General features: G+C 52.8%; 1 protein-coding gene across 3 annotated transcripts in view; it reads left to right on the forward strand.

Moving 5' to 3' along the window:
- Nucleotides 1-11,953, forward strand: part of ANK1 (ankyrin 1) — a 113,533-nt gene that overhangs the window by 24,791 nt on the left and 76,789 nt on the right. For all 3 annotated transcript variants that reach the window (XM_045286635.1, XM_045286636.1, XM_045286637.1), the window contains exons 2-8: nucleotides 1,844-1,942; nucleotides 6,633-6,731; nucleotides 7,526-7,624; nucleotides 8,675-8,860; nucleotides 9,977-10,075; nucleotides 10,591-10,689; nucleotides 10,949-11,047. In XM_045286635.1, the coding sequence (XP_045142570.1) occupies nucleotides 1,892-1,942; nucleotides 6,633-6,731; nucleotides 7,526-7,624; nucleotides 8,675-8,860; nucleotides 9,977-10,075; nucleotides 10,591-10,689; nucleotides 10,949-11,047 (732 nt within the window). In that variant the 5' untranslated portion in view covers nucleotides 1,844-1,891. The remainder of the gene's footprint in view (nucleotides 1-1,843; nucleotides 1,943-6,632; nucleotides 6,732-7,525; nucleotides 7,625-8,674; nucleotides 8,861-9,976; nucleotides 10,076-10,590; nucleotides 10,690-10,948; nucleotides 11,048-11,953) is intronic.

Raw genomic sequence — 11,953 nt, forward strand, 5'->3', positions numbered from 1 at the left:
TCTAAGGCCCATCCTCATGAGGGTCCCACCAGTCTCTCCCAGACCAATAATGTAGGTCAACTTGAAGAGGCTTTGGGCACTTCCCATCCTGCCTTGATAATCTACCTGTCCTGAGTCTCAGGCCACCTGCCTCTCCTGCTGATAGCAAAGCCGTATCACGCGTCATTCATCAAGTTAATGCCTCACCAGTCCCAGGTGGACTATGTATGCTTACAGGCATCCCCTGAGACAAAGGGAGGGTGGGAATGTTAGGAACCCACAGTAGGCTGTGCGGGAGCTGTGGAGATATTCAGGGACAGATGAGTCAGGGACCTCCCAAAGCTTGTCATCAGGAATCCAATCCTGTCTGTTGGTGAGGAGTATCTTTTTTATTTGATTATTTCTTCAAGATTTTTTTATTGTGGTTTGGGTGAAAGTTTATGGAGCAATCTTTTTTTGGGGGGGGCTCAGTCGTTCATCACATTTTGTCTTGTGATGCTGACTGCATTTTCCACCGCCAACAACACCCTCCCCACTTGCTCCCTGTTTGCTGCCTTTACTGGTCCTCTTATCGTTTCTTCCCTGTTCCCTGGACCTGCAATGATGCTGGGCAGCCCTTGGAAAGCAATACCCTATAGCAGGGCTGACCAGCACTGGAGGTGGGAAGGCAGAGAGGGAGAAGAGTCTAGAACGGTTGTTGGGGGTGTGGGGGGCACACACCGAGGAGGAACAAAGCGGAAAAGCAGCAGATGGAGAGGGCTCGCAGACTACACTGAGCTTCTAGCATCCAGATGCATCTGCCCCGCCAAGGAATTGAGGTTCCGTTCCAACACGTGGTCAGAACACGTGGTCAGAGCTCTAGGCAGCGCTCTTTGGAGACCACTGTGCCAGAGAGGTTCACGACACGGAGGTGCCAGGGCCAGGAGACCAGGCAGCAGGCAGGGAGGAGTGGGACTTCAGCTAGCTGGATTTCTAGAGCTCACAAGTAGCTTCGCCAGATCCGTTTGCCAGTTTAACTCTGTTCCTAAGGGCTCGGCCATTGTGGGACTGATTATTGGTCACTAGAAAAATGTCGTTTCCCTGCCCCATCCCCTTGCCCACTGCCACCTGTTTCCTAAAAAACAAAAAAAGTAACTGTCAAGCAGGCTTTGGTCACATTTCAAATGGTAGCGTTGCCACGAGGCCATTTTTGTGCTGATTCTCCTTGGGGGAAATCTCACAGCCGAGCGGTGGAACGAAGCCCCCTGTCTCATTCACCCCCAGCCTTAGCTGGAACCCGTCCTGGCTCTGCTTGGCCTGCCGGCTGCTGTGAAAACGAGGGCATTGGAGCAGCACCATTTCCATTCAGTGGGTTGCCTCGTGTGGGGCCAGTTTCAAAGTCACCCGTTGGCTTTTTATTGATTGACTTATGTGTTATGAGAGCGACTCACACTTCGCCCATCTGCAGAGAGCGGTGGGATTGTCACTTTCCTTTATAAGGAACCCTGGTGTCGCAGGGCTTAAGCGCTCAGCCACGCACCACAAGGCCTGCAGCTCGAGCTCGTCTGCTGCTTGGCGAGAGAAGAGACGGTCGGCTTCTAGAAAAGATGATGGCCAGGGAGGCCCTGCGGGGCAGTAATGCTCTGTCCTGGAGGTTTGCCGTGAGTCAGGATCGATGCTAAGACAGTGAGGTTTTCTGTCTTTGCCCGCTGGCTGTCTGCTACGCCTACGGAAGAGCTACCAGGGGAGGCTGGGAAGGCTCTGATCGCTGCCCATTCTGATGCCCAGCGCCCTTCACATGCCTCATGGCCTTGGTCTCCACCACTCAGGACCGCAGAAGGCAGAGCCCCGCTGACCACACGCTTGCTGTCTCTGCTCTTTTCAGAATGGGTTGAACGGCCTGCACCTGGCCTCTAAGGAAGGCCACGTGAAGATGGTGGTCGAGCTTCTGCACAAAGAAATCGTCTTGGAAACGACAACCAAGGTGAGTCTCATTGGGAAAGGGGAAGCTCGTCACTGAAAATCCAAGCATCTGGGGCCCGCGAGCATTGTTCCAAACCCCGGTGTAGACCCAGCCCTAGTGTGAGAGGAGCCCAAGGTTTTAGAATGTTCTTATCCCTCCAATCACTTTCCAGGTCAGTGAGTCCCTCACGTCACCTGAAAACAGGGGACCCTGTCGCACAGCAGTGCAGGGGTCTTCACTTCATGCTCATCATTCAATCATCGATCTAAATACGGAAGCCTTATCCCAGGGATGCCACGCTTCTTAGGCTTCATCCAGGAGGCTAAGGGCACAGCTAAGGTCATTTTAGAACCCTTCTGAAATGCTGCACACGCTCAGGAAAGTCGGCGTTATTACTCAACCAAAGTGAGGGCCCTGTGTCCTCATCTGTAAAATGGGGTGTGTGTGTTTCACACTATGATTTGGCTAGTTTAATGGCTATTAAAATGGAATGAGATAATGTACCCAAAGTACATCTGCAGAGGATCAGGAAATACTGGCGACTCTGTTGGGCTGGTAGCCTCAGCGTTGGCAGCTCAAGCCCCCCAAGGGAGAAAGCGGTCTGCTCCGGTCACCATGTGGAAACCAGCTGTCCTTTGTCCCCCAGGCTCACTGCAGGTCAGCCTCGACTCGATGGCAGTGTGTTTGTTTGGGTTATGTTGTTATCAAAGGTCTTAGGAGACGTTCTAGACCCTCATCATTAACCGAAGTCCAAAGCAAACTCCAAACCCATCGCTGGCGAGTTGCTCCGTCCGCCTTGTGCCCTATCGGACAGAAAAGAACTGTCGCCTCGGGTCTCCAGAACCAAAGCCATGGCCATGCTCCTCCCACGGAGCATCTGGTAGATTTCAACCGTGGACCTTTGGGTGAGCAGCCGAGCACGGAACCGCTGTACCACCAGAGCTCTTTAATCCAACTCCTCTGATTTCCTTTTCTCCCCGTTCACCTCCAAACTCGTTCCCTTTCCTTCCCAAACACCTCGCACCGCTTCCGTTCTCTCTGGCAGAGGCTGGCATCAGAGCCCTCGCAGCAATAGATTCCTCCTCCCCTCTGACGATCACGGGCACCAGTGGCTTAAGTTACTAAACTGTAGAGTTGTGAAACTGAAGCTCATCCATGGATTGAAAAAATAATCTGTTTTATTACTTACACACGTGTGTTTTATTTGTTTATCAAACAAAAGGCAGCCGGCATTTCAAAAGGCGACTATAAGCAACAAGCATTTTCCTGCCTCAAATATGTTTCCTGAATTCTTGTTCTCCCTTCTTGTCCTGTGTTCCTTGCCCATGATTTCTTTGCCCCTTGCTTCCCATCTCCCATTGTTATTATGACATATGGCCTCACCCCCAGCCTCCCTGCAGCTCCACCGCCCCGTAGTCTGCAGCCTCGAGATCAGAGCACTCCAGAGAGCAATATATAAAGAACAGGCATCATTTCTGGTTATGAAGTGAGCTTCCCAATATTATGAAGGTGGAACCATCTCTGGGGGTGGAATGCTGTAATTTTCATGTCACTTCCTGAGTTTGGAAAGATCTCTCTGCATTTATTGGTAAAGTACACGGAGTGTCTTCCTCATCCTATATTATTTCCCCAGCCCATGGCAAATGCTGGCTGCATCCACCCTGCTCCTTCTGGGGGTGAAGGGGTTGCAGCCATCATTTCTTCTTTGGGGATATTCCCCGTGCCTGGCCACAGCAGCCTGCCATCGCACGGGCTTGGTGTGCGCCCGAGAGGGCCTCTGCCCGGGCACCGCCCCAGAAGCTGCACGAGCGAACCTTGTGCGTCAGCGCTTTCACGCTTTCTGAACTTCCTCCTCTGCCTGTGATTTTGCGGATGAGCGCTTGTGTGTCCTTTTTATTTCTAGAAACGGTATCAGCCCTGCGGAGTTTGGGAATGCCCTACAGAGGAGAAACGAAAAGGAAAAAGGAGAAATGGATGCCGTGGGCTGGGGGAAAGGCGTAACAGATTGGGAAACTGGAATGGTCTCCCAAGCATACGCAGCATTACCTTTTGTAAAAGGAAACACGAAAACAAAACAGCGAGCAACGTGGGCTTCTAACCTGTGCTCGGGCATTGGCAAGGCACAGAAGGAACATGTCCTCTGCCCCACTCTCCCACCTCCTCCCCTGAAAAGCTGGGGCTCAGGTGCCAAGCTGTTCGTGCTGACTGGCAGGGGAGGGCTTTCATCTCCACCGGGGCATTCACGTGCTCTCTCCTCCCTCCTTTGGGGTTCTCTCAGAATCTCTCTCCAACCCCCTCCCTTCCGTGAGCGCGGTGAGCCCCGGGAGATGGAGAACGTGGCCTTTGTGGGTTGCTGGCACAGAGTGGAGTCAGATTCCTGCTTCTCTGCAGGCAGCTTCCTTCATGCGGAGGGAGGGCTGAGCAGAGGGGTGCTGACCACGCCACCCTCTGGGATGCCCCACCCTGCTTGGGCGTGTGGAGGGGGTAAGCCCTCTCCCAGAGTCTGCCCTTGGCTCTTATTCCTCAGTCTGTGCAGGCGATAGCACCGGCCAAGATCCACAACTAGGGTTCCTCATCTGACCCGCTTCCCCCCCAGGGGCATCGTCCGACTCTCACCGGCAAACAGGGAATGGAGGAAGCAGTCTGTTTTCGTGCAGGAAGGCTCGGATGAAAAGAAGCGTCCCTCTGAGCTTCCAGAGGACAAGGCGCCTGTGACTGAACCGCCTCTGCCTCCCGTGCCGAGCACAGTGCCTGGCACACACTGCTCTGTGCGAATGAACCCAGCACGCCTCCTTGATCCAAATGGGCACACGGGGAAATGCCACCTGCCTTTCTGAACGCCGGTTTCTAGGCAAGATGGTGGTGCCAACAGCCCTGGCCCATTGGTACTGTGAGTGAATCAGCCCCTAAGGGCCAAGGCTCTTTGGACGTCTATGAAAATGTCTTCATTAGCATCGATACATTCATTTCTTTTGTGAATGTATGAATGTCAAAGCAAGAATGGCCAGGCTTCGTCTTACGGGCTTTGGCACTCTTGTCAGGAGAGACCAGTCCCTGGGGAAGGACATCGCGTTTGGCCATTAGGGGCGTAGGGAAAGAGAGGAAGGTCCTTAAGGAGACGGATTGGCCGCAACAATGGCCTCATGCAGAGGAGCAATTGTGAGGGTGACCCAAGACCAGGCAGTGCTGCGTCCTGTTGTGCATACGGTTGCCGTGGATTGGGACCGGCTCGGTAGCACCTAACAACGACATTCATTTCTGGCATCTATTCACTAGCTGCTGTTTGAGGACATTCCCTTTGGGGTATAGCTAATGGACTGAACGAGAAATCAAAATGACAACCGCAGGAATCCACAAACAGGAAACCCGTACCTGGCGCAGGTGATGTTGTGAACGATTTGAATTATTCAACAAAGTCCACGAAACAAAGACAGGAGGTTCCTCCCAACTGCTCACGGCTGGTGAAGCTGTCCTCTTCCCCCTGTGGACACTGGAGCTTCTGTGGCCGCAGAACTTGGTCCCTTGTGCTGCCCACTTCCCCTCTGAGGTTCGCTTCTGGGTCACAGCCATCAAAAGTCCTTTTCTGGAACACAGTTCCACTCTAAGACACAAGGGAATCCCTGAGTCAGAACCAACTGATGCCCACATGGCATCCCACAGGGTGCGGATGGAGTCTAAAATCCCCGCTGACCTGGTCTTAGTTTGCTGACATAGAGAGTGTGTGTGTAGCTTAGTTTAAAACTGTACACTGCAGATGAAGGCTGCTAGGGTAGAGCCCAACGGATGGCTCTCAAGTGTCCAGGCTGAATCTAGGCAAGAAAACCTGAACGACATACTCACTCTCTTCGAACCTGCCTGGGTTCTGAGTCTCTCTTCTTGCCTCTTAGCTCTTTAAAAGTTTACTTTAAAATTCTCAGTCATTTTTTGTAAGTTTATATTCTCTCTGACTTTTCTCTCTTATTCGGTGAAAGCTTCCACCTATCCATATACATACTTATGATCATTTCTTGTATTCTATCTTCGTATTTGCCTTTACCAGCTGTTATATCCTGCTTGTTTTCTCCAGTTATCTTTGTTTTCCCCATTTATCATATCTGTATCTTGCTTCTCTTCTGGAGAATGTGATATCGCTCTTTTTGCTACCGCCCCCACTTTCTTCACATCTCTTAAATCTCTTCCTTTTCTATGTGTTACTTTCTTCCCTCCCTCCCCTTGTCATTTTCGTTGTCCTCTCTGGTCATATCAGCATCCCACCAGCCAAGCCCCTGCATCCATCCATCCACAGGCTTCCCAGTATTGGGAACCGGGTCATCCTGCAGAACCCCGGGCTGAGAGGAGCAGAAGCCCCCGGAGACTCGACCTGGCTGGGTGCACATTGCAGAGCGTGTAATTCTGAGGACTGCCCACTGTGTCCCAGGTCGACCACAGCCCGTGTACATTAGGTGTTGGGATTGTGTTTTCCTCTTTTGTGTCAGGGATACTGTTTCATGGAGAAGGAGGCATTTCCCTCTTCCTGCTTTTAGGACTGTGTGAAGATGGGTGGTGGATCCGGAGCATGCCTGTGTGTTTTGTGTCTCACGCAGCCATAAAGCAAATCTGTCCATTCCCCACCCTCCCACTAGGCACCTTTGATTGCACATGATGGACAGTCGCTTGTGCTTACAGACCCCATGGGAAACCTCCTCTGCTTCTTCCCCCTGGTGTATTTCAGAAAGGGAACACGGCACTGCACATCGCTGCCCTCGCTGGTCAGGATGAGGTGGTCCGAGAGCTGGTCAACTATGGCGCCAACGTCAATGCCCAGTCCCAGGTGAGGGCTTGCTCGAGTCCTGGGCTGGGGGCTGGGGGTGTTGGCCTTTGTCCTTCCGGTCCGTGATGCGGCATCAGCACACCCGCCCTGTGTGTCAGAGTCTCCATTTATTGGCAGCATGTTTCACGGCAACGATGAACCCAAACCCAGGGGCTGTCAATTGGTGCCAACTCCTGGTGACCCCAGGTGTGTTAGAGTGGAATGTGTTCACAGGGTTGCCATGGCTGGTTTTGGAAGCAGATCACTTTCAGAATTACCTCTGGATGGACTTGAGCCTCCGGTCTCTTGGTTAACAGCCAAGTACATTCATTGTTGACGTTTTCCAGGGATTTCCCAGCAGCAGTGGAGACATCTGTTATTATTTCTTCAGGCTCAGACTATGCATTCTGACAGGATGGGGTTAGGTCATTGGCGACCCCATCTCAGCTCGACACACATTTAGTTATGTATGAAGGGAGAGAAGCACCGTGTGTGTTTGTGTGTGTGTTCAGGGGGTTGGGGGAAGGATGAAGGAGGGAGTAAACATGAAGGGGAGAGGGCCAGAGAGGCTGGCCGGTGCTTGAGGAGGCAAAAGCACAGGCTTCCACGGAGTGTCACCTCCACCTGGTGGCCTTTTGCAATAATCCTCTGAAGCCATCTCACAATGACTCTTGAGTTTTTACAACAGGAGACACGGGTGGGGGACGCTGCCCTGCAGCCTAGGTGGAACTAGGATGAGGAGAGGGCTGCCCTCAAGTGTAACTTCTCGTGCTCTTCCGGGTGGATGGTAATGACTTCTCCTCTGTGGGTTCCAGAAAGGCTTCACACCCCTGTACATGGCAGCACAGGAGAACCACTTGGAAGTGGTGAAGTTTTTACTGGAAAATGGAGCTAATCAGAATGTGGCCACGGAAGTAAGTACCTTGGAAAACCCGCCTTGCCGCTGGGAGTCTCCCAGGGGGACAGAATTGTTGAGCAGTAACTTCTGGGGACCTGGCCTGAGGGGCACCCAGGTGTGATCAGCGGAGACCTTCTGTGGTGCTCTCTACCTTCAGCACACTGCACCAGCGCTGGGCAGTGTGAGACAAAGTCATGTGTCTTGAAGCAGGGACATCAGTCTACTCTGCCATTACCACCATAAACAATACACAAGACTCAACAGGAGTGTGTGTGTGTACACGTGCGCACCTGACATACCTGTCTTGGTCCTTCGTGGAAAAGACTCTTGGCCTATACCCATGAACCTTTGGGCAAGTCGCTTTAGCTCTTACCTTGAGTTCCCTCATTGATGGATTAATGTGGAATCATGAAATTAGATTTGACCCTGGCTAAGACCATGACTCTTGACTCTTACCACTGTACGACTCAGTGGTTCCAAGAAACCAAGCTCACTGCCACTGAGTCTGTTCTGACTCATAATGACCCTATATTATCTGACAGTTACTCTGCTTGGTGAGTTCATGGGGCCATGTGTCCGTTAGTAAACAGCAGAGGGAACTCATCCTAATTGCCCACAAAAGAATTCTCTGTCCCTCGTATGATTTCTAGTATCCAGTCAGGTGTTCAATAATATGAAATAAATGAGTGGTACTTGGTCACGCTCCAGGCACTGGTCTGGCGCCAGGAGATGGGATAAGAGGGAGGGCAGGCAAAGAAACACATTTCTTAAAACGCCCAGACTGGACGCAACTGTAAAGTTCATATATCACAATATCAATTTACAACTGATTAAAAATGAAATGTGCGTGGAAGAAAAATCGCAGACAGATGGTGGGGAAAGACAGTGGGGTCCAGCAAGGTTTCAAAGAGAAGGTGGCGTTTCCGCCGACTTGGAGGAAGGTCATTTCGGGCTGCGGGCCTGTCCTGAGCCAGAGCCCTGAGAGGCGAAAGCGGGTGCCTGTCTGAGGAGAGCGAATGGTCACAGAGGGCCAGAGCGAATCTGTCCTTTGCTCTCGTCCCCGCAGGACGGCTTCACTCCCCTGGCCGTGGCTCTGCAGCAAGGCCACGAGAACGTGGTGGCCCACCTCATCAACTATGGGACGAAGGGGAAGGTGCGGCTCCCCGCCCTGCACATCGCGGCCCGCAACGACGACACCCGGACGGCTGCTGTGCTTCTGCAGAACGACCCCAACCCAGACGTGCTGTCCAAGGTGAGGGCAGCAGGGCCAGGGCCGGACCCCAGAAACCGGGGGTCTGGGCACATCACCCGGTCCCACCCATTTCCCGAGAGCGGGCGACGAAGCCTCACGTGATGGTCGCCTGGACTGTAGATGGAGCCAGCTGTGGATCTCAGCACAGTGTGCTGGCAGATTGCCATTAAGAAGAGAGGAGGCCCACACTGGCAGGCCCCCTCGAAATCCCTGCTGGACTCCGGGATTGCTGTTCTTGGCAAGAAGCAGGAAAGGTTCTTGCTGCTCTGGACCATCCAGAAAAGTGTCCAGGGAGGACTGGTTGGGTCCAGGGAGGAAGCCTGGGAATCCCAGGTCAGGTGGGGTTTCTTTTTCTCAGCTCAGCCACACTCTCTTTCCTGGACTGCCCCCTGGTGGTGGGGGGTTTCCCCACAGCTGGACGTGAGGATGTGCAGGTGCTGGTCTGCGGCAAAAAAGACTTGCCTCGTTCATTGTCTGAACGCACTGCTCCATGTTCTGAGGCAGTGTATGCTCTGACCATTGGTTGCGTGTCTTTTCATGGGAAAAGATTTGCACGGAGTTTTTGCATGGTCCCCTACTCCGCTCCCCAATGGCCACTGATTTCCTGTGGAAAAGCAGGCTGGGGTTAGACATGGGTTGGGCCTATGGAACAGATTCATGAGCATGGACCCAACCAGAGGTCAAAGGTCTGCCTTTGACCAGCCAGCTGGGTCATCAGACTCTTTGCAGGAGTAGGGTGGGGGTTGAGAGGATCCCTGGAATTAAGATCATCGACCATGTAACACTTTTCATTAATGAATGAATAGCTCTTCGTAAGCCATCATTCTGGTGAAGGGGCTCTCTTGATTTTGAGGTAATCCTAGTTAGAGGTTTGTCCACATGAACCGTGAAGGAAATTAGGGGGCCATGCAGTGTTGACACCTCACTTTTGAATATAATTTGCCATTGAGGGTCTCTTAATTCTTCCACACATGTTCCCATCCATGAAAATCTGCTTCGCACACGGAGTCCCCTCGGCCCTAACAACTTTTTCCGAGCCTCCAGGCTGATTCTAAGACAGAAATGACTGCGATTCATTCTAACACTCCTCTCTCCTCGCTCTCTGCTGTGTCCCAGACGGGATTTACCCCACTCCACATTGCAGCTCACTATGAGAACCTGAACGTGGCCCAGTTACTCCTCAATCGGGGAGCCAGCGTCAACTTCACGCCACAGGTAACGCCCCGCCCAGCTGGTCCAGCATTCAGGTGCTCCCCCTTCTCATGTGGGCTCCGTAACTTTCGTCAGGACTAGACAAAGGCCTGTTGGTAAAATCGCCCGGTATCTCTTCAGGCTCCTTGTGGACAGGTTTCTGATCACCAGCCCCTCCGTCCTCACTCGTCGTGTCTTGATAAAGCACTCACCCACACGCGGCCAAGCCTTAGACACGGCCGTGCTCCCTCATTTCTTTGGGCAACTAGAAACGGGAAACATGGAGAGGATGTTGATCTTCAAGTAGGTGGCCTGTCTGCATTGACTCTGGGAGACCGGCACTTGACCAAGTTCATGGCCGAACCACTGTGCGGTTCCGTCCCTGCAGGCGGGGTGGTGTCTTAGGAATGCCCTCACATTGTACCGACCCAGTGCAAAGTTAGGAAGCAGGAAGGGACATGGAGGGATGAGGAGGGGGGAACAGCAGCAAGCGAAGGGTGCAGGCTCCTGATTGCTCTCTGCATCTTCCCCCCCCACAGAATGGCATCACGCCGCTGCACATTGCTTCCCGTAGGGGCAACGTGATCATGGTGCGGCTCCTACTGGACCGGGGGGCCCAGATAGAAACAAGGACCAAGGTAGGTGCCAGCCAGCTCTGTGGGAAGGCTGGGGAGGGAGCGCTGCCTTGACCTAATTAAGGATGCGCCACCAGCCTCCTGCGGCAACTGCCACAGTACAGGGGAGAGGAGGACCCAGCCCTGCTGAAGGTACACTTGGCCTCAAGGAAACAGCTGCTTCCTTCTGGTGACAGGGGATGAGGTTGCAGGCAGTCTGCTTGCCAAGCAGCCTCTGGTAATTGCCTCTTGGTCTTTCTGTTTCTGACTCTGTCTTTTAAAGGATGAATTGACACCTCTCCACTGTGCAGCTCGGAATGGGCATGTGCGAATCTCAGAGATCCTGCTGGACCACGGCGCACCCATCCAGGCCAAAACCAAGGTGCGTGTCTCCCTCCTGTGAGAGGCATCTTGGAGGCAGGGCTTCAAGTCAGACAGACCCGGGATCGAGTCCCATTTCTGTGCAACGGAGATGATCATTCTACTTAATGGGGCAGTGGGCCGAGCATTAACCACAATGCTGTCACAGTGGGGCCTGCTGGGTAGAATTCTAATTATTATCTAGATCGGGCATTGTCTCTAAAGGGCCAGCTGTTAAATGTTTCGGTCTTTGTAGACCTTAACCGTGGCCGACTAAGGTGAATTCAACCATAAACAATATGCTAACTAGTGTCTGTGTTCCAATAAAACTTTATATGCAAACATAGGTGGCAAGCCAAATTGTCCTGGGGCTGTCGTTGGCAACCGCTCTAGGCTGACTCTCTGATCCTGGTTTAGAAAAGACAGGTGTCCCTGCTGTTCAGGTTGTCAGAGGGAGCAGGCGCTCTGGGATGGCTGAAGGGCACGGGCCAGAGGGGAGGGAAGGGAATCCAAACAGTACGAGACAATCTTCTCAAGCACCAGGCCAAAGACTCCATCCTTCTATTCTAGCAGGAGCTCTCGTGTCTTCCGAGTTTAAATTGTCAGTGCTGTCCATCCCTTCCCCAGGCCCTCTGCCCATCCCTTCCCCAGGCCCTCTGCCCATCCCTTCCCCAGGCCCTCTGCCCATCCCTTCCCCAGGCCCCCATTCTGTGTGTGTTCTGGGGGGGCAGGGGGCAGGGTATGTAGAAGGCATGTCAGAGGAAGGCAGAAACCAAGGCCATTGGAGACACTGAGGAGCTTGTCTGTGGACAGCTCTCAGTCAGAAAATCGAAGCGCAGTCTTAATTCATTCCTGACCAAGGATGGTCTGAGTGGCCTATAAAAGTATCTTTCCTTTGAGGCATGAGTCTCCCTTTTGTGTGTGCGCG

This window comes from Echinops telfairi, unplaced genomic scaffold, assembly GCF_000313985.2.
Source record: "Echinops telfairi isolate 266 unplaced genomic scaffold, ASM31398v2 ScPeMD7_9;HRSCAF=40, whole genome shotgun sequence".
NCBI classification, from domain to species: Eukaryota; Metazoa; Chordata; class Mammalia; order Afrosoricida; family Tenrecidae; genus Echinops; species Echinops telfairi.